Raw genomic sequence first — 27346 nt, 5'->3', positions numbered from 1 at the left:
GCTGTTTAATAAGCACTTGAATTACACATATGACTACCTTGGGTTTAACTCTGGCAGGAATCTAGAACTCTCCCACAATGCTGGCTTAAAGATACGGTTGTTTTGCAACAAGCACTTTGCTTTGGGTAAATGTTCATTATGAAACATTAAAACAATCTGGCTATAAAATTACATGATACCAACATTTACAAAGCAAAGAAGTCCAGAACAGAGTCAGGAATTGGAGAAGCCAGACAGCTTTGTAGGAGGAAGGTCTGAAAACAAGACACTTGGTTGAAAGTCTGTATATGGAGCAGGTAGATCCTTTCCCTGAGAAATAGCACTCAGCCATCTCAGGTTCATTATACATTTCTGCCACCTTCTTTGAAAATCTGGCCTTTATTCAGAGAAAATACTCTTCTTCCTTCAAATCCACTTCCAGGCCATCAAACATTATTCTCTGTCTGCTCATCCTTTGAGGCTCAGGCCATCTATACCACCTTCTCCAAGACATCCCCACTAGAATTGATTGTGACTTTTGCATGTAATTTCACCACACACCATCCAATGGCAGTGTAAAGTACCAGCAGGAAAACGGCTTTAATGTCAGACAGACTTAGGTTTTTATCTTGGTGGTGAGACCTTGGAAAACTTATATTATTTCCTGTGTTTCATCAGGAAAAGGGAGATAACATCTACCTCACTGGATTGTTGTAAATATCAGGTAAGATACTGCAAACCTGCACAGCAGTGTCTCGCACAAGGAAAGTATTAAAAATATGTAGCTTTTACAGACATCATCATTGGCATCTTTTGCTCCTGGACAGTGACCACTCTAAAAATAGGGACTAAGCCTTATTAATTTTTGGATTCCTAACACCTCAGATAGCTCTTGGATTATAATAGGGACTTAAAATATTCAGCTGAATGAATGAATCCTCTTATTTGACCTTAAGTAGCTTAATTTATCATCTCTTCAGCATCTTCAAACACTCCCTTTCCCTGTGGGTTCAACCTTTCCTTCTTGAAGCATGTTAAGTTTCTTTTTCTTTTTCGGTTTTTTTTTTTTTTTTTTGAGACAGTCTCACTCTGTCGCCCAGGCTGGAGGGCAGTGGCACAATCTCAGCTCAGTGCAACTTCTGCCTCCCGGGTTCAAGTGATTCTCCTGCCTCAGCCTTCCCAATTGCTGGGATTACAGGCTCCCGCCACCACATCCAGCTAATTTTTGTATTTTTAGTAGACAGGGTTTCACCATGTTGGTCAGGCTGGTCTCAAACTCCTGACCTCAGGTGATCGGGCTGCCTTGGCCTCCCAAAGTGCTGGGATTACAGGCATGAGCCACTGTGCCCGGCCAAGCTTCTTACATACTAAAATATAACTGAATTGACCTTGCTGCCAATTGTAATACCTTTCCTGATACACTTTTTAAAAACTAAACTTTTTATTCAAATAAAACATACATGCAATGCACAAGTCATAAATATACAGGTTGGTGAATTTTTTTTCTTTTTTCTTTTATTTTTTGGTGAGTTTTTTATAAAGTAAACATACCCATGTAATTATCAGAGGAATGAGGAACAGAACATTAACCTCTTTTGCTCACCATCCCTTCCAAAGGTCATCTCTAACCTAACTTCTAACACCATCGATTAGTTTTGCCTGTTTTTGAACTTTATAGTTATGGAATCATACATTGTGTACTCTTTTGTGTTTGGCTTCTTTTGATAAATGTTACTTTAAAAATCATTTTATTTAAGACTTATCTAAGAACTTATTCATTCTTCTGTTGATGAATATTTGGGTAGTTTCTAGTTTGTAGCCATTGTAATGCTGCTTTAAACATTCTATGCATACTTTTTGTGAGTACCTTTGTAGAAGTAGATTGCTGGGGCCATCGAGTATGCTATGCATGTGCCCAGCTTTCACAGATACTACCAAACACTTTTTCAAAGTACTTATAATTCTTGCATGCAGCAAGTAGTTTTTTTTTTAATCTAGCTTGATCATCTTTGTCTTTTAATTGAAGTATTTCCAGTAATATTTAATGTAGTTACGATGAATTGGGGTTTATATCTACCATCTTAATATTTGTTTTTCATTTGTCCTATTTATTTTATGTTCCTTTTTTCTCATTTATTGTCTTTTTTGTATTAAACATTTTATATTTGATCCTTTTTCTTTTAGCTTGTTAATTATATATTCTTTAACTTTTTTTCTATAGTAGCTACCCTGAAAATTATAATATGTGACCTTGATTTATTAATACCTCAAATAAATCAGTACTTTTACCACTTCCTAGGCAGTCCTAGAAACACACAGTATTTTAATTTCATTGACTTCCTTTCCTTTATCTTCTTGTTTTATTACTGTTTTGCCTGGCCGGTGTTCCTTTAGATTTAAATACATATTTACCCTCTCTGTTGCTCTTCATTCCTTCTCGCATTTCTGTGTTACTGACTGGGATAATTTTCCATTTGCCTAAAGAAATCTCTTTGGTGTTTCTTTAAGTGCAGGTCTACTGGAAACTCCCTCAGTTCTTGATACTCTATAAATGTCTCCACCAGGCACAGTGGCTCACACCTGTAATCCCAGCACCGAGGTGGGTGGATCACCTGAGGTCAGGAATTTGAGACCAGCCCGGCCCACATGGTGAAAACCTGTCTCTAATAAAAAATACAAAAAATTAGCTGGGTGTGGTGGCGGGTGCCTGTAATCCCAGCTATTGGGGAGGCTGAGGCAGGAGAATCACTTGAACCCAGGAGGCGGAGGTTGCAGTGAGCCAAGATTGTACCACTGCACGCCAGCCGGACAACAGAATGAGACTCCGTCTCAAAAAAAAAAAAAAGAAAAAGAAAAAGAAAAAGAAAAAGAAAAAAGGTCTTTATACTGTCTTCATGTTTGATGGCTATCTTTGCAAATACAGAATTGTAGAATGGCAGCTTATCTTTCATTTAAGATGTACATAGTCATGCACCATATAATGACATCTTGGTCAATGATAGACTGTATATATGGCAGTGTTCCCATAAGGTTATAATACCATTATTTTTACTGTGCTTTTGCTTTGTTTAGAAACACAAATACTTACGTTGTGCTACAATTGCCTACAGTATTCAGTATAGTAACACGCCATACAGGCTCTGCAAGTTACTGCGGAGCAATACGCTCCAGCACGTGGCCTAGGTGTGTAGTAGGCATACCATCTAGGTTTGTGTAAGTACACTCTACGATGTTTGCACAATGACAAAATTGCCTGATGAAAAATTGCATTTCTCAAAATGTATCCCTGTTGTTAACTAAGCAACGAATCACTATAGTTTTGTTGCTTGGGCTTCCATCATTTCTACTGAGAAGTTAACTGTCAGTCTCACTGTTGTTTTTTGGACAGTAATGTGCTTTTCCCCCTTCTTGCTGCTTTCAAGATTTTCTTTGTCTTTGGTTTTTAGCAGTTTTACAGTGGTATGCTGCTGTTGTAGTGTTTTAAAATCCTGCTAAGAATTCAATGCACTTTCTGAATCTGCGGCTTATTTTCATTGGTCACTTTTGAAAAGTTCTTGGCCATTATCATTTCAGATGCTACTTTTGCTCCATTCTCTCTCTCTTCCCTTTCTCGGACCAAAATTACATCTATGTTAGACTTTTTACCATGTCCTGTATATCCTTTTGCTCTTTTCAATACTGTTAATACTCTCCATACTATAATCTCATTCTTCCTGGTTTATTAATGCACTCTTAAGTTGTAACTTAACTGAGGTAAGGGTAACTTCAATTTTTATTTTTTTAAGACAAGATCTCTCTCTGTCACCCAGGCTGGGGTAATGGCATGGTCATAGCTCATTGCAGCCTTGAACTCCTGGGCTCAAGTGATCCTCCCACCTCAGCCTCCTGAGTAGACAGGATGGCTAATTTGTTTGATTTTTTTTGTAGAGACAGGGGTGTCACTATATTCCCCAGACTGGTCTTGAACTCTTGGTCTCAAGCAATCCTCCTACCTTGGCCTCCCAAAGTGCTGGGATTACAGGCGTGAGTTAGTGTGCCCAGCCTACTTCAGTTTTTCATGCTGTTAAACCCCATCTATTGAGTTTATAATGTCAGTGATTTTTCAGTTATAGAATTTCAACTTGATTATATTTTTAAAATTTCAATTTGATTATATTTTAAAATTCTCAATCTTAGTATTTATATTCTTTAACTTATCACAGTTATTTTAAAGTCCATTTCTGAAAATTCTAATTTCTAGATGAGTTATTAGTCTGTTCTCTACTCTCCTACCCTGCACCCTCACATCCCCTTAAGCCTGTTTTTTTTTGTTCTGCCTGGTAGTTTTCTATCAAATGCCAAACACGTGTATGAAAAATTGTAGTACCTCTAAATGATGTTATTTTCCTTTAGAAAGGATTCTGATCAGCAGGGACTGAGTCTATATGAAGAGGTGTTCTAATCTTTGTAGACTCTTGATCCGTAGGGATCGCCAGTTGAAAGCCTGGATATTAACAAGAGCCACCTCCTCTTTGGTGAGTTAAGACTCATATTTTGGTGGAGCCAAGATGGCCAAATAGGAACAGCTCCGGTCTACAGCTCCCAGCCTGAGCGACACAGAAGACGGGTGATTTCTGCATTTCTGTTTGAGGTACCGGTTTCATCTCACTAGGGAGTGCCAAACAGTGGGTGCAGGACAGTCGGTGAAGCGCACTGTGCGCGAGCCGAAGCAGGGTGAGGCACTGCCTCACTCGGGAAGCGCAAGGGGTCAGGGAGTTCCCTTTCCTAGTCAAAGAAAGGGGTAACAGACGGCACCTGGAATATCGGGTCAGTCCCACCCTAATACTGCGCTTTTCCAACGGGCCTGGAAAACGGCACACTAGGAGATTGTGTCCCGCACCTGGCTCGGAGGGTCCTATGCCCACGGAGTCTCCCTGACTGCTAGCACAGCAGTCTGAGATCAAGCTGCAAGGCGGCAGCGAGGCTGGGGGAGGGGCGCCCGCCATTGCCCAGGTTTGCTTAGGTAAACAAAGCAGCCAGGAACCTCGAACTGGGTGGAGCCCACCACAGCTCAAGGAGGCCTGCCTGCCTCTGTAGGCTCCACCTCTGGGGGCAGGGCACAGACAAACAAAAAGTCGGCAGGAACCTCCACAGACTTAACTGTCCCTGTCTGACTGACAGCTTTGAAGAGAGTAGTGGTTCTCCCAGCACGCAGCTGGAGATCTGAGAATGGACAGACTGCCTCCTAAAGTGGGTCCCTCACCCCCGAGCAGCCTAACTGGGAGGCACCCCCTCCAAGTAGGGACAGACTGACACCTCACTCGGCCGGGTACTCCTCTCAGACAAAACTTCCAGAGGAACTATCAGACAGCTGAATTTGTGGTCTCACGAAAATCCGCTGTTCTGCAGCCACCGCTGCTGACACCCAGCCAAACAGGGTCTGGAGTGAACCTCTAGTAAACTCCAACAGACCTGCAGCTGAGGGTCCTGTCTGGTAGAAGGAAAACTAACAAACAGAAAGGACATCCACACCAAAAACCCATCTGTACATCACCATCATCAAAGACCAAAAGTAGATAAAACCACAAAGATGGGGAAAAAACAGAGCAGAAAAACTGGAAACTCTAAAAAGCAGAGCACCTCTCCTCCTCCAAAGGAACGCAGTTCCTCACCAGCAATGGAACAAAGCTGGATGGAGGATGACTTTGACGAGTTGAGAGAAGAAGGCTTCAGACGATCAAACTACTCTGAGCTACGGGAGGAAATGCAAAACAATAGCAAAGAAGTTAAAAACTTTAAAAAAAAATTAGAAGAATGGATAACTAGAATAACCAATGGAGAGAAGGGCTTAAAGGAGCTGATGGAGCTGAAAGCCAAGTTTCGAGAACTACGGGAAGATTGCAGAAGCCTCAGTAGCAGATGCGATCAACTGGAAGAAAGGGTATCGCTGATGGAAGATGAAATGAATGAAATGAAGCGAGAAGGGAAGTTTAGAGAAAAAGGATAAAAAGAAATGAACAAAGCCTCCAAGAAATTTGGGACTATGTGAAAAGACCAAACCTACGTCTGATTGGTGTATCTGAAAATGACGGGGAGAATGGAACCAAGTTGGAAAACACTCTGCAAGATATTATCCAGGAGAACTTCCCCAATCTAGCAAGGCAGGCCAACATTCAGATTCAGGAAATACAGAGAATGCCACAAAGATACTCCTCGAGAAGAGCAACTCCAAGACACATAATTGTCAGATTCACCAAAGTTGAAATGAAGGAAAAAAGTTAAGGGCAGCCAGAGAGAAAGGTCAGGTTACCCACAAAGGGAAGCCCATCAGACTAACAGCTGATCTCTCCGCAGAAACTCTACAAGCCAGAAGAGAGTGGGGGCCAATATTCAACATTCTTAAAGAAAAGAATTTTCAACCCAGAATTTCATATCCAGCCAAACTAAGCTTCATAAGTGATGGAGAAATAAAATACTTTACAGACAAGCAAACGCTGAGTGACTTTGTCACCACCAGGCCTGCCCTAAAAGAGCTCCTGAATGAAGCACTAAACATGGAAAGGAACAACCGGTACCAGCCACTGCAAAAACATGCCAAATTGTAAAGACCATCAAGGCTAGGAAGAAACTGCATCAACTAACGAGCAAAATAACCAACTAACATCATAATGACAGGATCAGATTCACACATAACAATATTAATGTTAAATGTAAATGGGCTAAATGCTCCAATTAAAAGACACAGACTGGCAAACTGGATAAGGAGTCAGGACCCATCAGTGTGCTGTATTTAGGAAACCCATCTCACGTGCAGAGACACACACAGCCTCAAAATAAAGGGATGGAGGAAGATCTATCAAGCAAATGGAAAACAAAAAAAGGCAGGGGTTGCAATCCTAGTCTCTGATAAAATAGACTTTAAACCAACAAAGATCAGGAGAGACAAAGAAGGCCATTACATAATGGTAACGGGATCAATTCAACAAGAAGAGCTAACTATCCTAAATATATATGCACCCAACACAGGAGCACCCAGATTCATAAAGCAAGTCCTGAGTGACCTACAAAGGGACTTAAACTCCCACACAATAATAATGGGAGATTTTAACACCCCACTGTCAACATTAGACAGATCAACGAGACAGAAAGTTAACAAGGATATCCAGGAATTGAACTCAGCTCTGCACAAAGTGGACCTAATAGACATCTACAGAACTCTCCACCCCAAATCAACAGAATACACATTTTTTTTCAGCACCACACCACACCTATTCCAAAATTGACCACATGGTTGGAAGTAAAGCTCTCCTCAGCAAATGTAAAAGAACAGAAATTATAACAAACTGTCTCTCAGACCACAGTGCAATCAAACTAGAACTCAGGATTAAGAAACTCACTCAAAACCGCTCAACTACATGGAAACTGAACAACCTGCTCCTGAATGACTATTGGGTACATAATGAAATGAAGGCAGAAATAAAGATGTTCTTTGAAACCAATGAGAACAAAGACACAACATACCAGAATCTCTGGGACACGTTCAAAGCAGTGTGTAGAGGGAAATTTATAGCACTAAATGCCCACAAGAGAAAGCAGGAAAGATCCAAAATTGACACCCTAACATCACAATTAAAAGAACTAGAAAAGCAAGAGCAAACACATTCAAAAGCTAGCAGAAGGCTAGAAATAACTAAAATCAGAGCAGAACTGAAGGAAATAGAGACACAAAAAAACCCTTCAAAAAATTAATGAATCCAGGAGCTGGTTTTTTGAAAAGATCAACAAAATTGATAGACCGCTAGCAAGACTAATAAAGAAGAAAAGAGAGAAGAATCAAATAGATGCAATAAAAAATGAAAAAGGGGATATCACCACCGATCCCACAGAAATACAATCTACCATCAGAGAATACTACAAACACCTCTATGCAAATAAACTAGAAAATCTAGAAGAAATGGATAAATTCCTCGACAAATACACCCTCCCAAGACTAAACCAGGAAGAAGTGGAATCTCTGAATAGACCAATAACAGGTTCTGAAATTGTGGCAATAATCAATAGCTTACCAACCAAAAAGAATCCAGGACCTGATGGATTCACAGCCGAATTCTACCAGAGGTACAAGGAGGAACTGGTACCATTCCTTCTGAAACTATTCCAATTGATAGAAAAAGAGGGAATCCTCCCTAACACATTTTATGAAGCCAGCATTGTCCTGATACCAAAGCCTGGCAGAGACATAACCAAAAAAGAGAATTTCAGACCAATATCCTTGATGAACATTGATGCAAAAATCCTCAATAAAATACTGGCAAACCGAATCCAGCAGCACATCAAAAAGCTTATCCACCATAATCAAGTGGGCTTCATCCCTGGGATGCAAGGCTGGTTCAACATATGCAAATCAATAAATCTAATCCAGCATATAAACAGAACCAAAGACAAAAACCACACGATTATCTCAATAGATGCAGAAAAGGCCTTTGACAAAATTCAACAACCCTTCATGCTAAAAACTCTCAATGAATTAGGTATTGATGGGACGTATCTCAAAATAATAAGAGCTATCTATGACAAATCCACAGCCAATATCATACTGAATGGGCAAAAACTGGAAGCATTCCCTCTGAAAACTGGCACAAGACAGGGATGCCCTCTCTCACCACTCCTATTCAACATAGTGCTGGAAGTTCTGGCCAGAGCAATCAGGCAGGAGAAGGAAATAAAGGGTATTCAATTAGGAAAAGAGGAAGTCAAATTGTCCCTGTTTGCAGATGACATGATTGTATATCTAGAAAACCCCATTGTCTCAGCCCAAAATCTCCTTAAGCTGATTAGCAACTTCAGCAAAGTCTCAGGATACAAAATCAATGTACAAAAATCACAAGCATTCTTGTACACCAATCACAGACAAACAGAGAGCCAAATCATGAGTAAACTCCCATTCACAATTGCTTCAAAGAGAATAAAATACCTAGGAATCCAACTTAGAAGGGATGTGAAGGACCTCTTCAATGAGAACTACAAACCACTGCTCAATGAAATAAAAGAGGATACAAACAAATGGAAGAACATTCCATGCTCATGGGTTGGAAGAATCAATATCGTGAAAATGGCCATACTGCCCAAGGTAATTTCTAGATTCGATGCCATCCCCATCAAGCTACCAATGAATTTCTTCACAGAACTGGAAAATACTACTTTAAAGTTCATATGGAACCAAAAAAGAGCCGGCATCGCCAAGTCAATCCTAAGCCAAAAGAACAAAGCTGGAGGCATCACGCTACCTGACTTCAAACTATACTACAAGGCTACAGTAGCCAAAACAGCATGGTACTGGTACCACAACAGAGACATAGATCAATGGAACAGAACAGAGCCCTCAGAAATGATGCCGCATATCTACAACTATCTGATCTTTGACAAACCTGACAAAAACAAGAAATGGGGAAAGGATTCCCTATTTAATAAATGGTGCTGGGAAAACTGACTAGCCATATGTAGAAAGCTGCAACTGGATCCCTTCCTTACACCTTATACAAAAATTAATTCAAGATGGATTAAAGACTTAAATGTTAGACCTAAAACCATCAAAATCCTACAAGAAAACCTAGGCAATACCATTCAGGACATAGGCGTGGGCAAGGACTTCATGTCTAAAACACCAAAAGCAATGGCAACGAAAGCCAAAATTGACAAATGGGATCTCATTAAACTAAAGAGCTTCTGCACAGCAAAAGAAACTACCATCAGAGTGAACAGGCAACCTAAGAATGGCAGAAAATTTTTGCAACCTACTCATCTGACAAAGGGCTAATATCCAGAATCTACAATGAACTCAAACAAATTTACAAGAAAAAAACAAACAACCCCATCAAAAAGTGGGCAAAGGACATGAACAGACACTTCTCAAAAGAAGACATTTATGCAGCCAAAAAACACATGAAGAAATGCTCATCATCACTGGCCATCAGAGAAATGCAAATCAAAACCACAGTGAGATACCATCTCACACCAGTTAGAATGGCCATCATTAAAAAATCAGGAAACAACAGGTGCTGGAGAGGATGTGGAGAAATAGGAACACTTTTACACTGTTGGTGGGACTGTAAACTAGTTCAACCATTGTGGAAGTCAGTGTGGCGATTCCTCAGGGATCTAGAACTAGAAATACCATTTGACCCAGCCATCCCATTACTGGGTATATACCCAAAGGACTATAAATCATGCTGCTATAAAGACACATGCACACGTATGTTTATGGCGGCACTATTCACAATAGCAAAGACTTGGAACCAACCCAAATGTCCAACGACGATAGACTGGATTAAGAAAATGTGGCACATATACACCATGGAATACTATGCAGCCATAAAAAATGATGAGTTCATGTCCTTTGTAGGGACATGGATGAAACTGGAAAACATCATTCTTAGTAAACTATCGCAAGGACAAAAAACCAAACACCGCATGTTCTCACTCATAGGTGGGAATTGAACAATGAGAACTCATGGACACAGGAAGGGGAACATCACACTCCAGGGACTGTTGTGGGGTGGAGGGAGGGGGGAGGGACAGCATTAGGAGATGTACCTAATGCTACATGACGAGTTAATGGGTGCAGGAAATCAACATGGCACATGGATACATATGTAACAAACCTGCACATTGTGCACATGTACCCTAAAACCTAAAGTATAATTAAAAAAAAAAAAAGACTCGTATTTTTTGTTTCCTCAACGCTATGAGATTGCCAAAAACTCTGCTCTGCTTTTAGCTATTTAAGATTTTACCAGGTCTCCTAAGGAGAAAAGTAATACACAGACTGCTGGGCTCACCTCAGCAAATTGCCTTAGCAGCTCTCTGATGCCAGCAAATATGATTCTTATGGAATTTAATCTAGATTTTCTAGTTGTTCTTAATTGGAGTGTTAGTCTCCTACTCCATGATAGCCAGATGCAAAATTCCATCTTTTATATTTTTCAACAGGTTATCAACAATTGGTCACCCATCTACCCATCATCCATATCAGACATTTGCTGAGCAACTCCTATGTGTCAGGTATAATGCTTAGTGTTAAGGGGTGATGAGAAAAAGTAAAAGTCACCTACACTTAAAGTGGTCAGTCTAATGGAAGAGTCGGACAGACAGACATGACAGATATTCCGAAGGTAGGATATGTAAAATGCTATGAGATGTAGGAGAAGGAGAGTATAACTTTGTAGAATAAGTGAGCATTTCAAAAAGTAGGCAATATTTAAGCTATATCTCACTGGATAAATAGGAAGTTGCCACGGATAAAAGGAAAAAGAAAAAAAAAAATCCAGGCAGAGGGCGTATGATAAAAAGCACAGTTACAGGTACCTAGCAGGGTCTCCATAAATATTCATTGAATGAGTGAACTAGGATATAAAGGCAGGTTTCTTCCCTCCTTCCCCTCTCTGCTGCCAGAGACATGACAGAGGACACAGAAGTCATTTCCAGAATAAAACTCAAACTGAAAGTCAAAAGGGCAGAGGCTCTAAATTGCAAACTTTGATTATTCTTTCTCTTCTTTTCCCTTTTTACTTCCTTCTGGTTCCTTTTATTTCTCTTTTTCTTTTACCTTATGAAATTTTAAAAAAGTGAAATGGAAACAGACTGCATTACCACACTGAATGACACCTGAAACACTTTTATAAATCATTGGCAATTATTGAACCACAGGTTCAGAAATGCACTTTTGTATTATTTTTAGTCAAAACTACAGATAGTGTTCTCTACTTATAACAAATAATTCGACAATATATAAAAATGAATTAATTTTTGAAACACCATTTATATAAAATAAAATATGTCTAATAAGTCCACAAAAATATAATCAACACTCAAGTCAAGCACTTATAGTTCTTTTTTTTATCTTTTGCTCCTGGCATGCTGTGAAAACATGTAGTTCTTATACTTCATAAATTAAAATGATCTGAAGATATGATCTCTAAAACAGTGATTAAGGTATATTCTTATTTCAGTGGCAGCTCACGTGTCAATTCTCCATGAAGTGTCTCAGCCTTATCTTCCTCTAACCTATGACTCCTTTGAACATCTGTAGGACTTTTAAACTGCATTATGCATGAGAGGCCTTTTCTGGCAACGAGGACTAAAGACATGCTCAGGCTACCAGATGATAGATTTATTGTACAGATACGTGGCCAATAAGAAAACTGAGGATACTATCTCAACAGTCAAATAGGCTTAGCGTTCATATACTAGGCCCCATATTGGGCTGATGCCTAGCCTAGAGTAGCCAGCTTTTGACTAAGGAGATTATCCTTATTCCAATTAGTTGTGGCCAGGGTTTTAAAAATAATATGGCACAAATCATAAGAACTATGGGTAGTCGTTCTTCTTTGGAAAAGGAAATGTGTTACCCTCTGATGGCCTATACATGTTTACATAGCACTCATTCGATCCTGCTTTATATAGCGGCTATCTGATATGCATCCTGTTTTTGCAAATGATTGTTAACTCCACGACAGCAGAGACCATGTCTGAGATCTAACTGTACTCTCAATAATAACTATCCTTCTGTCTTGAACATAACACTGGAAGGGATGCGTAGAAGTGGGTCAATACAGGACTCTGGTAAGCCCATTAGGCTGTGGAGAAAAGTTTGGCTCTGACTACACAATCTTGGACATGTTATTTAACCTTACTGTGTCCCAGTTTCCTTATCTGTATAATGGGAATAACAGTACCTATCTGAGGGGGTTGCTGTTAAAAAATGGTGCTAGGTGCTTGGGATTCCACAGTGAACAAAAAGGAAAAAAATTCCTGCCCTCGTGGAAATTTATGTTCTAGTTGAGGCAGATATGCAAAAGGAAGACAAATATGTAAAATAATATGTTAGATGGTGTATTGTGGTCTATTGCTATGTAAAAAAATTAGCAGCCTAAAACAAGAAACATTTATTATATACAGTTTCTCTGGGTCAGGAATTCTGAAGCAGTTGCTTGTCTGGGTGATTCTGGCTTGGGGTCTCTATGAAGTTACAGTGAAGATGCTGGCTAGGGCTGCAGCCATCTAAACACTGAACTGGAGCTGAAAGGTCAGCTTCAAGAAGGCTCACTCATATGGGTGGTGAGCTGGTGCTGGCTGTGGGCAGGACACCACAGTTCCTCACCACGTGGATGCACAGGGGTGCTTGAGGTTCCTTATGACATGGCAGGTGGCTTCTCCCAGAGTGAGTGATTCAAAGGAGGGCAAAGGTAAGGTGGACATGCAATGCTTCATATAATCCAGCCTTGACTGTCACACTGTCTTATTTCCGTACTATCCTATTGGTTATTGTATTAGTCAGTGTTCTCCAGAGAAACAGAGAACCAACTCTGTGTGTGTGTGTGTGTGTGTGTGTGTGTGTGTGTGTGTGTGTGTGTGTGTGTCTGAAAAGATAGGAGGGAAAAAGTCACATGGATATTTCAGGCAAACAGAGGGAGTAACAAACACAATGCTACTGTGTTTGCACAGTATGGGAATGAGTATGATGATGATAATGATAACCAGCTACTCAAAGACCATTGCTGAATAACAAAGTTAGCAATACAGAAATGGTCCCGAACTTAATGATGAACAACTTAACGATTTTTTGACTTCACAAGTTTATTGGGATATAGCCCCATTCTAAGTCGAGGAGCATCTGCATGTGACAAGACAAAAAAAAATTTTTTTAACAGGATATGTATAGAAAAATAGAAAACAGACGGTTGACTCGCTCCCCCAAAACTTTCAACTGCCTTCTCCTTAGGCTCATTTCAGCATTAGCAGTAACTCCAGCTAATTCAACATGGAACCCCTTTTCTCAAGCTATAGATCCCCGATCAGAGTGTGTGCCCCAGAAACAAGTTTTAAGCACTACTCAAAAGATATGTTTTTACTTTGAGAAGAACAGTGCTCAAATAGAGGCTGGATAACTCCTGTGAGGAGAGTTGTTGACGTTCATGAACCTCATGAGCAAAAGGCTAAACTAAGTCGTCTTCAATGCTAAGTATCTTTGCTATAATCCTAATATAATTAAAAACCTGCCCACTAAGCTCTCTGCAAAGGGCCTATTACTCTTATTTCTTCACAGCAGTCCTGAACGATAGGTTGTTATTAATAATGCACTTAAATGACTCTTAGGGATTTTATAATTCTTTAATTTAATATGTACAGAAATTTAGGAGCCTCATGAATATTTTAAAAGCTGTACTTAGCATAACTCCAAAAGTTTCTATATAGATCCTGCCTAAAATTATCATGTGCTAAAAGAAGATAATGTCATATCCACAGGAATACTTTGCATTACCAGTCAAATCTAATAGAATTCTCTGTTCCTTTATAAGTTCTCTCTTTGTCTCTCTTTTTTTTTAAAAAGAAAAAAAAAAACAGGCACAGCATGAGGAAGTGATTCTCGGGACATACTTGTTCTAAATGTTAACAAAGGAAAAGGCAAAGACTTCTTTTTCGTTGTCATTGTCAATAATAAGACCTTTGCTCCTCTCTCATTAAGATATGAGTTGTAGTCACATAACTTCTGCAAAGGCAACTGTGGCAGAGACAGATGAAGAAGAGGGGCTATTTATTACATTTATAATGTATGGAGGAGGGAGTGGCTGTTCCAAGTCCCTGACTAATCCAGAGATTCTGTGGCTGTACTCTGAGCTTCAAGATCTCTCTGAATCCCAAATAAATTGAGGCACTCTGACACCCCATCCCCTCTCCACATCACTCTTCCCAATCTAGCTTTCAAGACATCCATCTCCATATTCTCCCATCACTTCCCTCTTCGGAAGGGCTGTTATAATGTATATTCATAGAAGGGGTGTGCCATTGTTAATCTGTACCTTTCTCTTTGGGCATCACTGGTCTATTTTTTAAAGATTTGGTCTCAAGATTTGCTCTCAAAATCTAAAATAGGCCAGGCGTGGCAGTTCACACCTGTAATCCCAGAGCTTTGGATGGCTGAGGTAGGAGGATCACTTGAGCTCAGGAGTTTGGGACTAGCCTGGGCAACAAAGTGAGACCCCACATCTACAAAAAAAAAAAAAAAAAATTAGCAGGGCATGGTGGCATGCACCTGTAGTCCCAGCTACTTGGGGGGCTGAGGTGGGAGGATCACTTGAGCCCAGGAGGTCAAGGCTGTAGTGAGCCATGATTGCACCACTGCACTCTAGCCTGGGTGACAGAGTGAGGCTCTGTCTCAAAAACAAAACAAAACAAACAAACCACTAAATAACCCACAAAAGGAATGAAATACTTGATATGCACAATAAAAATTATGGAAAGTAACCTTGCTGCAGAACTAGTTTTCAACACATAAGCAAATTGTTAAAAGATTCTCAACAGTAAAAGAAGTCCTGAAATAATACCTAATTGTAATTTCACTTTTTCACTGGAAGAAAAATAAACATTAACATTTCAAAATTTATTTATTTATTTTTAAATTTTTTTATTTTTTTATTTTTTTTGAGACGGAGTCTTGCTCTGTCACCCAGGCTGGAGTGCAGTGGCGCAATCTCGGCTCACTGCAAGCTCTGCCTCCTGGGTTCACGCCATTCTCCTGCCTCAGCCTCCCAAGTAGCTGGTACCACAGGCGCCCGCCACCACGCCCAGCTAATTTTTTGTATTTTTAGTAGAGACGGGGTTTCACCGTGTTAGCCAGCATGGTCTCGATCTCCTGGCCTCGTGATCCGCCCGCCTCGGCCTCCCAAAGTGCTGGGATTACAGGCGTGAGCCACCACGCTCAGTTCAAAATTTATTTTAAAATACTCTAATATTCAATCTGAGATAATTTCCCCTGAAACATAACTGTGCCATACACAAGAGTCAGAAAAGGTGGCATCAGGCCGGGCATGGTGGCTCACACCTGTAATCCCAGCACTTTGGGAGGCCGAGGTGGGCAGATCACGAGGCCAGGAGTTTGAGACCAGCCTGGCTAACATGGTGAAACCCCATCTCTACTAAAAATACAAAAGTTAGCCAGGCGTGGTGGCACATGCCTGTAATCCCAGCTACTCGGGAGGCTGAGGCAGGAGAATTGCTTGAACCCAGGAAGTAGAGGTTGCAGTGAGCCACGATTGCACCACTGCACTCCCGCCTGGGTGACAGAGTGAGACTCCATCTCAGAAAAAAAAAAAAAAAGAAAGAAAGAAAAGAAAAGAAAAGAAAGAAAGAAAGAAAGAAAGAAAAAGAAAGAAAAGGTGGCATCAATAGATTAAGATGATTTAAGGCTTTGAATTCGTTATGAAATGAGTGCATACCAGAGGTAATATAATTTGAAAAAAATTGCAATCCACTTATCCCACCTACTTTTTAAATAACTCACCTAAATTTTTTCATCCTTTTGTTATAATTTAGAATAAAGTGCAGAGACACAAATCAAAACAAAACAAAAATCCACAAGATGGTAAAATCTCTGTTGTTACGGAGCTTCCCTCTGGTAAGAGAAGCAACAAGCAAGACAGATGAATAAACACGACGCATTCAGAAAGGCTTGGAAAAGATAAAACATGGACATGTGACGGAGAATGTGGGTGTTCAGGGAGGCTTCGGAGAAGGTGACATATGAACAGAGATCTGAATGGTGGAGGTGGGGGCAGCCATGCCAAGGACTGGGGGAAGGTGGTGTGCACAGAAGGACCAGAGGTGTTGGAGTACCCAGATACTGTTTACTCTGTGGATACACAGAGTGAATGGCAGGAAGGGTGGTAAGAGATGACATCAGGGAAGAAGGCAGAGGCACCCCATCTAAGGCTTGTAGGACATGGCAATTCAAAATCCCTAGATTCTGATCCACATGATGATCACGGAATGAAGACTTACTCAGAACATGCTTGTTCACTCAGCTCATGCCAGGCATAGGAAACCACGGACCAAATAAACACATACTGATCATCTATTATGTGCTTAAGCACCCTTACGGAAAAACTTTTTAAAGGGATGCCATGGATTTTCACTCAGGAACTTAAACAATGTTTTGTCCACTGTGATTTTCAAAATAATAGCTAAGAACAACATAAGATCACTTCACTAATAACCTCCAGAATGACAGACAATAACAATGATTTCCGTTTCAACATCACATTTATATGCAAAACCCATATTTATTATGCAACATCATAAGAGCTTTTCTATTAAGATCTTGGTATTCGCCGGGCGCGGTGGCTCACGCCTGTAATCCCAGCACTTTGGGAGGCCGAGGGGGGCGGATCACGAGGTCAGGAGATTGAGACCATCCTGGCTAACAGGTGAAACCCCGTCTCTACTAAAAATACAGAAAAAATTAGCCAGGCGTAGTGGCGGGCGCCTGTAGTCCCAGCTACTTGGGAGGCTGAGGCAGGAGAATGGCGTGAACCTGGGAGGCGGAGCTTGCAGTGAGCCGAGATGGCGCCACTGCACTCCAGCCTGGGCGACAGAGCGAGACTCTGTCTCAAAAAAAAAAAAAAAAAAAGATCTTGGTATTCAGCAACGAACTCTTTCTTGACTTAGTTCTAAGCCAAATATGACCCCTGATCTTGCTTGGATGGGAGATTTGTAAAGTATTATGAAAAACACACTTAGTTTTTCAGCCCTATAACATTAGCATATATATGAATGTGCTCAGTAACCATAAATATCCAATATACATAAAGTGGTATTCATATGTTTTCTGGTTGCAACAATTACCCTTCATTTTGTATGAAGAGAATAAAGGGAAGGAAACCAAGATGAACCACGCCTGTAATAGGGACTAGACGTGGAGTTCCCACTTAATGCTCCCAATAGCCCCATGAGGTAAGTATTATCTCTGTTTTACTGAAGTGCAGATAAGTTGGTTAACTAGCTAGGTCAAAGCTCACACTCATTTCTAAATTAATCCTTAAAGCTTCCTGACTGAGAGGAGCTGATTAATTAACATTAATTTATTCATCATGCACTTTTCTAAAGCTCTTGAAAAGCCTATTGATCCACACTGGACTTATCAAAGGAAATACACAAAAATTTCCAAAGGGAAATTTGCCCTCTATTGCTGGTCAAAACAGCTTCACTGAAGAAGAGACATACCAAAATCTAGAAACTGATTTTCTTTTAAAGTCTGACAAGAAAGAAAAATCTGACAAGAAAATTCGACTAGCCTAAAGTACAAATGCACAGCCTCGCAGAGGGTGGTTTACATGACAGTTGAGATGTTACTGGCTCGCAAAATGAGGGTGTGCAGAAGGAGGGTTCAGAGACAGCCCAGCTTTGTCTTAGACAAAATTAATGTTCCCAGTCTGAACAGTGTCAACATGGGCACATCTTGTTTCTGCCCCTTTGATAGGCAGCAGATGGCATAACCAGTCATAAATGCAGGTCCACAAAAGTTTTCAAGAAAGGAACCTTGGGTTTTTACGCAAGTTCTGAGCTGCTGCTGCCTCCAACACTGAGGTCCACTGAAATATTCCTGTCAGCAGACTTCGAGCAGGCACTTATTATAAAAAGGCAGTGAAATTCGGGGCAAGGGGTAGGGGGGAATCTCTTGCATTTTATTTAAATCTCTTGCACCTTATTTAAGCCCACACAAGTACTCATTTAGTTCTTATTTTGCTCTTTAATTCCTGCAATTATTCAGTCAGTGGTGTTTTTGGAAGTCTGTGTTCTCCAGAGTCTCCCCATCCACATATTTTTGACATGCTTGTATGGAAATTTTTTTTAAATAAAAACCACAGTCAATAGAATTGTACATTTTCCTCACAAGTCATTTTGTAAATGAATGATCACGTGTGTGATTTTTCAGATGTCACTTGCACAACAGCAGACTAGAACTTTAAAACTCCTTGATTTCAGTGAAATCCAAGCTTCGCCTGTTCCCGTTCCTCTTCCATCCAGGGGTTATTTGGCTGAACCGTTTTCCTGTTTCAACAACTTGAACACCAACCAACTAGACAAACAGCGCTGCTTGCAAAAGACGGCCTACTTCCTCCGGCCCCCACCCCCATCCCAGCAACCCCACCCCGGCCGCGTACCAGCAGGCGAAATCGCCACCAACGTCCCCGCTTCTCATTTCAGCCCGAAATGGCCCTGAAACGGCGCCCGTCGTGCGACTCCAAGTCCCTCAGCTCTCCGGCCAATCGGCCCAATTTGGGGGTTTCCTCCCCGCGGAGTGGGGTCTGCGCTGAGGATGTGGACTCCGAGGGAGGCAGAGCCCTCCCGTATTCTCGGCCACCTCCCCTCCCCGAGGGCAGGCGGGTTAGAGGTGACCCGGAGCCAGGACCCACGGAGGACGGGCGTGCAGGGAACGGCGGGATGTCCGGCCGGGTGCTGCGTCTGCGGGCCGCCCTCGGGGAGAGGGGACGAAGAGCGTGCGTTGGGAAGGGGGCGAAGGCGGTCGCGCGCGGTCCCGGCGAGGGACGACGTAAGAGCTTACCCGCGACGGCAGCAGCGGCGAAGCCCAGCAGCGGCAGCAGGAGCGCGGGCAGCGCGGCCCGGAGCATGACGGCGGGTGCGGGTGGGCGGCAGCGGCGGCGCGGCCGGAGAGGAGAGGAGAGGAGCGGGGCGGGGCGGGGCGGGGGGGGAGCGGGGGCGGTGCTTCTCGCGTGCGGGTTTAATCCCCGCCGGGCGGAGCGTGAACGGCACTGGGGGCTCCCACCAGGAGGACCCGGGTGCTCCGTCCCGCAGGAGCGGCTGGCGCGCGGCCTTCTGGAACTTCTAATTTTTGTTTTTTAAACTTCATTTGAACTGAAATAATTTAGGACTTTCGAAAATGTTGCAAAAACAGCACAAGAGATTTCCGTAACCCTTCAGCCAGCTTCTCTGAATATTGACATCGTATATAACGCCAGTGCAGTGATCAAACACAGGACACTAGCACTGGGATAATGCGATTAGCTAATCTACAGCATTTACCACATCTCATTAATTGCCCCTCTAAGGGTCCTTTTCTGTTCTGAGATTCAATCCAGGATCATACATTGCATTGAGATGTCGTGTCTCCTTAGCCTCCCTTTAATCTAGGACAGTTCTCTGTCATTCTTTTTCTTTCACGATCAAACCACATTTAAATAGTACTGGCCAGTCGTTTTGTAGAATGTCCCTCAATTTCATTTTGTCTGACATTTCCTCCTAATTGGATTCAGGTTGCGCTTTTTTGGGAAAGAGTACCCCAGAAGTGATGTACGTGCTCGAGAAGGACAAGATGTCGATGTGTCATCACTGATGTTAACTTGGATCACTTGGTTAAGGTGGCGTTTGCCAGCCTTCTTCTTTGGATCTACTGGCCAGAATCCTCTTTTTCAAAGACTCCTTTCAGTAGACTATGTCTCTTAGACAACTTTTCTCTGTTACCAGCTCCTGGATGAAGAGTCTTTAAGCTATGTTTGCTACAGTGTATGCATAAACTGTGCAATTATGCTTCACCCATGAGGGCCTCTGGACAACACTAGCCAGGGTCAAGCAAGGGTGCTTGTTTAAGCCTCATGTCATTGGCAAAAGAGTTCTATAAAATCAAGTCTAAACTCAACCACATGAAAACAAATGACCCAGTTAAAAAAATGGTCAGATGATCTGAATACACACCTCATCAAAGAAGTTATATAATGGCAAATAAACAGATGAAAAGATGCTCAACATCATATGTCATTGCTGAATTGTATATTAAAACAAAAATGAAATACCACTACATACCTATTAGATACCAGAATCCAAAAACACTGACAAGACCACATGCTGGCAAAGATGCGGAGCAAAAAAAACTCTCATTCAATGCTGGTGCAAATGCAAAATGGTACAGCCACTTTGGAAGACAGTTTGGAGGCTTCTTCCAAAACTAAACGTACTCTTACCATACCATCTAGCAATCACAACTCCTTGGTATTTATCCAAATGAGTTAAAAACTTACATACACACAAAAACCTGCACATGAATGTTGATAGCAGCTTTATTCATAATTGCCAGAACCTAGAGGCAAACAAGATGTCCTTCAATAAGCGAATGGATAAACAATGGCACATCCAAACAATGAAATGTTACTCAGTACTAAAATTAAATGAGCCATCAAGCCACAAAATGACATGGAAGAACTTTAAATATGTATTGTTAAGAGAAAAAAGCCAATCTGAAAAGACTACATACTATATGATTCCAACTATATGACATTTTAGACAAGGCAAAACTATGGAGACAGTAAAAAGATAAATGGTTGCCAGAGGTTGGGGTGGGAAGGAGGGGATGAATAGATGGAATACAGAGGATTTTTAGAGCCATGAAATTATTCTGTAGGATACTGTAATGGTAGATGTGTATCACTATACATGTGTCAAAACCTGTAGAATGCACAAAACAAAGATGAACCCTAGTGTGGACAATGGACTTTAGTTAATAATGTGTCAATATTGGCTCATCCACTGTAACAAATGTACCTGCTAATGCAAGATGTTAATAATTGGGGAAACTGGGGTATGTGTAAGGAGATACATGGGAACTCTGTACCTTCTGCTACATTTTTTGTATACATCTAAAACTGCTCAAAGATTAGTCTATTTTTTAAAAAATAAAATCTAACCCTTTCCAACTCTTTCTAACCCTTTCCACACTTCTGATAATCCAGAGTGGTTACACCAAGGAAATTTGACCCAAGGGGTCTATAAGGAGAGTCATAGAGTGTTAGAAGTGGTAGGGGTCATCTTCATCTACTAGTAAGGAAATTGAGTGACCCAAAGAAGGGATGTGATTCCCCCATGGGCTCACAGAGAATGCCAACAAATGAACCAGAGCCCAGCTCCTCTGCTGGACTCTCCCACCTATTCCAGGTTCTGCCCCTTTGCCAAAGTATTAAGGTCTTGCTTAAGTTATTTACTTCCATTCTTCTTCTCAGGCTGCCAATAATGGGTTTATTATATACCAAACTCCAGACCAGAGCGAATCCTTCCAAAGGTACTCTACATTGGAATATTGATACATCTTGATTCTGGACTCTTTTGCCCTCCCAACTACAGAAGTAAAATGAACAGTTCTAAGCAATCGTGTAATTGTGAAAGTTATCTCTTCCACCCCACCTCAGGCACCGAAGTATATTTTATCAATGTGGTTTTCTTTGTGTTAAGCTACTTTTCAAATATTCGTTATACTTACAATAGAATTGACATCCTAATGAATCAGTCTAATTAAGGCAAAACCCATTTTAACACTGTCATTTTAAGTCATTTGTACTAAAGAAAATTATATTATTATTAACTCTGGTGCACACTGCCTCATTTTTGATGCTAATCTGATGAAATAGACTACTTATTGCCTGTATGTGGGTACTGTTATATTTCACTCTCCAATTTACTCTCCAGTTACACCTCATACCCTTAATTTTTCCTTCACTCTCACTCCAACTTACATCCTCTTTTGACTCATGCCAGACTTCAGTCCCTTGCCTGCATTTTTCTCAGCCTTTTATTTCTCCCCTCTCCACCCAGCTGGGATACCACATCCTCTGTCCCCTTGTTCCTCTGGTGTGCTCACCTGGCCAACTCGGAACCTGTGGTCTCCGCTTTCTTCTTCATGCTTTTTTTTCTTTTTTTTAGACGGAGTCTCACTCTGTCCCCCAGGCTGGAGTGCAGTGGCGCTATCTCAGCTCACCTGAATCTCCACTTTCTGGATTCAAGCAATTCTCCTGCCTCAGCCTCCTGAGTAGCTAGGATTACAGGCATGTGTCACCACACCTAGCTGTTTCTTCTATTTTTAGTAGAGATGGGGTTTCACCATGTTGGCCAGGCTGGTCTGAAACTCCTGACCTCAAGTGATCTGCCCGCCTCGGCCTCCCAAAGTGCTGGGATTACAGGCATGAGCCACCTTGCCTGGCCCGTGCTGTCTTTTTCTTCAACTTTACTGAAGTTAACTGAGGACAGGTGGAGGAAATCAATCAGTTCTCCCGATGGCTGTCACTATAAACAATATGGCTTTTAATTTCATCTGGGCCCTCTATGCCTCTTCTGCAATCCTTGTATTTGATTTTACCTTAGTCACTGTCCTCTCCTATCTCTGTCATTGAGTCTTTCAAATTTATTACTCTTTTCAAGCTAAGATCCCAGGCTGGGTATGGTGGCTCACACCTGTAATCCCAACACTTGGGAGGCTGAAGTGGGAGGATCACTTGAGCCCAGGAGTTTGAGAGCAGCCTAGGTAACATTGAAATCACCTGTCTCTAGGAAAAAAAAAAAAAAATTAATGTTGGAGGTCGAGACTGCAGTGAGCTAGAGTTGCACCACTGCACTCCAGCCTGGGCAACTGAGCCAGACCCTGTCTCTAAAAAATTTAAAACCTTTTTAAAAGACCCCATCTGCTACCCATCTTTCTCAGCAGACCTTGCCTTCTAGTACACAAGAAAATGGGGGCCATTACATATAGACAAACATCTTCAAATGCTTATCTGCAGTTCTTCTCTTGTGGCCTCAGAGAGGAAGGCATGCTTCCCCAGCCCACCCAAACCAGTTCCTCTTTCTGCTTAGGACTGCCCCGCTCATTTGATCTTTTCCAAGATCTTCCATTAATGATTCCCTCTCCCCACTGCATCATCAACTGCTCTCTGTCCATTATTTTTGTTTTTGTTTTTCATCTCGGCTTCTAAACTTGTGAACCTCTTTCTCTCCCCTTTAGAAAAAAACCCTTCTTCAACCCTTCTTTCCCTCTGGCTATGGCCCAGTCCCTTTCCTTTCTGTCTCCATCATACTTCTCGAAATCTCATGTTCCTCATCTCCTAATTTCCCTTTCAATTTTTTTTTTTTTTTTTTTTTGAGACAGAGTCTTGCTCTGTCACCCAGGCTGGAGTGCAATGGTACGATCTCAGCTCACTGCAGCCTCTGCCTCCTGGGTTCAAGAGATTCTCCCACCTCAGCTTCCCGAGTAGATGGGATTACAAGCATGCGCCACCACACCTGGCTAATTTTTTTTTTTTTTTTTTGTATTTTTAGTAGAGATGGGGTTTCACCTCGTTGGCCAGGCTGGTCTCAAACTCCTGACCTCAGGTGATCCACCCACCTCGGCTTCCCAAAGTGCTGAGATTACAGGCGTGAGGTGCCACACCTGGCCTTCCCTTTCACTTTTAAACTCACTTCCATCTGGATTCTGGCTTCACCACTCTGCTACATTTCCATTGGCTAAGATGGTCATTGTTTTCCTAATTCCTAGAGTCCAGTTTTATCTGACTTTGCCTCTCCAGTATTCAGCAATTGGATCAATATTGACCTGTTTTTCAAAACAGGGTCTTGCTCTGTCACCCAGACTGGAGTTCAGTGGCACGTTCATAGCTCACTGTAGCCTCAAACTCCTGGGCTCACAGGATCCTCCTGCCTTGGCTTCTTGGGTAGCTGGCACTACACATGGGTGCCACCACACCTGGCTAATTATTTTATATTTTTGTAGAAATGGGGTCTTGCTTTGTTGCCCATGCTGAACTTGAATTCCTGGGCTCAAATGATCCCCCTGCCTTGGCCTCCTAAAGTGTCAAGAGGGATTACAGGTGTGAGCCACTACCTGCCTATTTATTCTCTAAAAAATGCATACAAAATCTCCTAGCAAATGCCTCGCTTTACAATAGGTGGTCGATTTATTTCTTGTACTATGTGCCTAACATAAAAAACCCAATCTAGAGATTTTTTTTCAAGAAGGATCAACTCCAGCACTTTTACTTTTACTTAAAAGATAAAACAACTTTATTATGACACATCATCATTATATACAGCTGTGCTTTTCACATCAAGTTGGCTTAGTTCTTAGAGGAAAGTCTTAGTGACTAAAATTGTACACAGATCATAGGACAAGAGAACTAGTCTAACAAATTCAATAAGAAATCAGGACAACTGTAGACTATATAAAAACTGTCTTAGAAAATTATTTACAACTTTATCACAGTGTAAATACTCTAAATGTAAAATAAATCTATGGATTTTATATAAAAATACTCTAAAGTACAAATGTAAGTTAAATGCTGAATAAAACATTCACCTTTTCCAGTGGATGCTATTACTAACAATATAATCTAGGTGTCAAAACTTAAAGTGATAACCACCAAGCGATGTTTTCTTAATCAGTCATAATTTTAAATTTGTTAGTAGTCATCACAAGGTTTAGAGTTCCACTGAAAAAGTCTCATTTTTACAAATGCAACTCATACACTTTCCTCCATGGACCCTTTCTCTGTTTAACACATGTTAAAAAAGTAAAACAAAATTCTTAGTCAAAAGTTGACATGCTATGTGAAGCACATAAATTGTAAAATTATCGGTCTTAAATACCTAGTTGATTCTCTTTACAAAAGAAACAGTCATGTAATACATCAGAAAATACAAAGCACACTGCTACAAGGTACCTACTCAATCTAAAAATAATGTTCCCACACTCGGGAAAATGTTAAGTACTAAATCTTTAAAAGTCATTGTTTGATGAACAATTATAAACAGAAAAAAACTCTTCATATTTACATAATAATGGTATGAAATAACTTTGGAATAATATAAGAAGCATCTTGCCAAGAGGAATCATTTTGCTGTATAAAAAGTAAGCAGAGGCCGGGCGCGGTGGCTCATGCCTGTAATCCCAGCATTTTGGGAGGCCGAGGCGGGAGGATCACCTGAAGTCAGGAGTTCGAGACCAGCCTGGCCAACATGGCGAAACCCCATCTCTACTAAAAATACAAAAATTAGCTGGGCATGGTGGCGGGTGCCTGTAATCCCAGCTACTCAGGAGGCTGAGGCAGGAGAATCGCTTGAACCTAGGAGGTGGAGATTTGCAGTGAGCCAAGATCACGCCATTGTACTCCAGCCTGGGCAACAGAGAGAGACTCAGTCTCAAAAAAATTAAAATTAAAATTAAAATTAAAAAGTAAGCATGTCTTATTGTTTATTTTTCCCCAGTGCTAAAAATGACTATTTTGAAACAATGTTGATAGAGTTTACAGTTCAATTTTTACTTTGAGGTACTAATTTTGCATTTGGCTGGATGCTCTTAAAAATTAAAAAGTAGACATGTCACCTAGTAATATGCCTATTTTAATTTTCTAAGAAGTTTTGTTAAAAATTATATTAAAATATACATATCCTAGTTACCAATCACATTCATACAGAGAAAATGCACATTAAACATATTACTGTACAAACAATTTGGACTTCAGTTCCAGCTTTGGAGTCCTCTCCATTCTATTAATTAGGGTGATAAACATGGCATTTAGCAGGCAATTAACTGTGGATACCAGCACATGCCTAAGATCTAAACAACCGAAAAAGTACTTAAGAGTTCTACTTTGGAGCAGGGTAAATACTGACACTGGGCCATTTTAAGTGACTAATTTTTCATAACACATTAGTGCAAATTAGAAAACTTTTAGAAGAATTTAGTCATGGAAAGAAGGAAGCATAATCTCATCTTCATTCACTCCTTGTGCATATCGAACTGATGAGAAACCCGCCAGGTGCAAACGGTGCCTTTGGAAGAGGAACCAAATCAGTCCGCCCATGAGAACTAAGATACTTAGTGTGGCAACTGTGATAGCTATTGCTGTGTAATCAGGGCCTGGAATAGGAAAAGGTTTGATGTTGGAGGAGAGAATACAAAAGTGACCATTATTGATTTTATACATTATGGGTTGTGTCACACACGTAAACCTGTAAGCTGTATACAGACATAATAAATCTGATTGTTTCATAGCACTAACATAGAATTCAAACTCATCGTCAGATCAAAAGAAACACTTAAGTGATTTCTTTTCAAATGTAAGTGTTTTTCTTTTCATTCAAATCCTCTTCATTGCGATAGGAATTTTCTTCCAAAGACATTAATGCGCTATGATTATTCTCACATTCCCCCTTCCTAACACCAATTTGGGAACATCACTACCTGTATATTATCCTACTTTGATAGCAAATTGCTAAAAGCTATAAATTTTTGTTTTTGACTTACCTGGGGCTAAATAAAGTATTATTTGCTTCAAAATGATTTAAGCCTCTCAGATGAGTTCATTTAGTGCAGCTGCTGTTCCAAGACCCTTATCTGCATGCTGCCCAGATGGATTTGCTCTGTTCCATGACTTTAAATACCATTGCTATGCACACTACACATCTCATCCCTCTATGGATAACTCAAAATGGCCAACATAGAACTTTTGATTTACAACGCCCTAACTCTGCTCCCACCCAACCCCCCAAATCTTCCAGTTGCTTTCCATTCCACTCAGAATAAAACCAGAACTCAAGCCTTGCTTCCAAAGCTCTGTATGTGTAGCACCTGCCTACCTTTCAGTTCTTCCCTGAGCACTCAGCGAACTTGTTCTGCCTTAGGCTCTTTGCTCCAACTGCTACCTCTGTCTGTTATGCCCTTTCCCTTGATGTTTGCTTGGCTTGATTTTTTAGATCTTAGCTTCAGTGTCTCCTGCTTCTA

At 41.0% G+C, this 27346-nt stretch overlaps 1 protein-coding gene across 4 annotated transcripts in view; it reads right to left on the bottom strand.

Moving 5' to 3' along the window:
• The window catches only part of LOC100598121 (CD302 antigen), a 146597-nt gene that overhangs the window by 20278 nt on the left and 98973 nt on the right, over positions 1–27346 (bottom strand). Inside the window, exon 1 of one of the 4 annotated variants that reach the window (XM_030796597.1) lies at positions 19358–19484. The exons of 2 other annotated variants lie outside the window; for them this stretch is intronic. In XM_030796597.1, the coding sequence (XP_030652457.1) occupies positions 19358–19424 (67 nt within the window). In that variant the 5' untranslated portion in view covers positions 19425–19484. Of the gene's footprint in view, positions 1–19357; positions 19485–24597; positions 26483–27346 lie in introns of those variants that run through there. One more of the 4 variants, XM_030796595.1, reaches the window with a different exon arrangement.

Source organism: Nomascus leucogenys, chromosome 17 (assembly GCF_006542625.1).
Source record: "Nomascus leucogenys isolate Asia chromosome 17, Asia_NLE_v1, whole genome shotgun sequence".
NCBI classification, from domain to species: domain Eukaryota; kingdom Metazoa; phylum Chordata; class Mammalia; order Primates; family Hylobatidae; genus Nomascus; species Nomascus leucogenys.
Note: the sequence above shows the minus strand (reverse complement) of the source record. Positions and strands in the feature narration are given on the sequence as shown.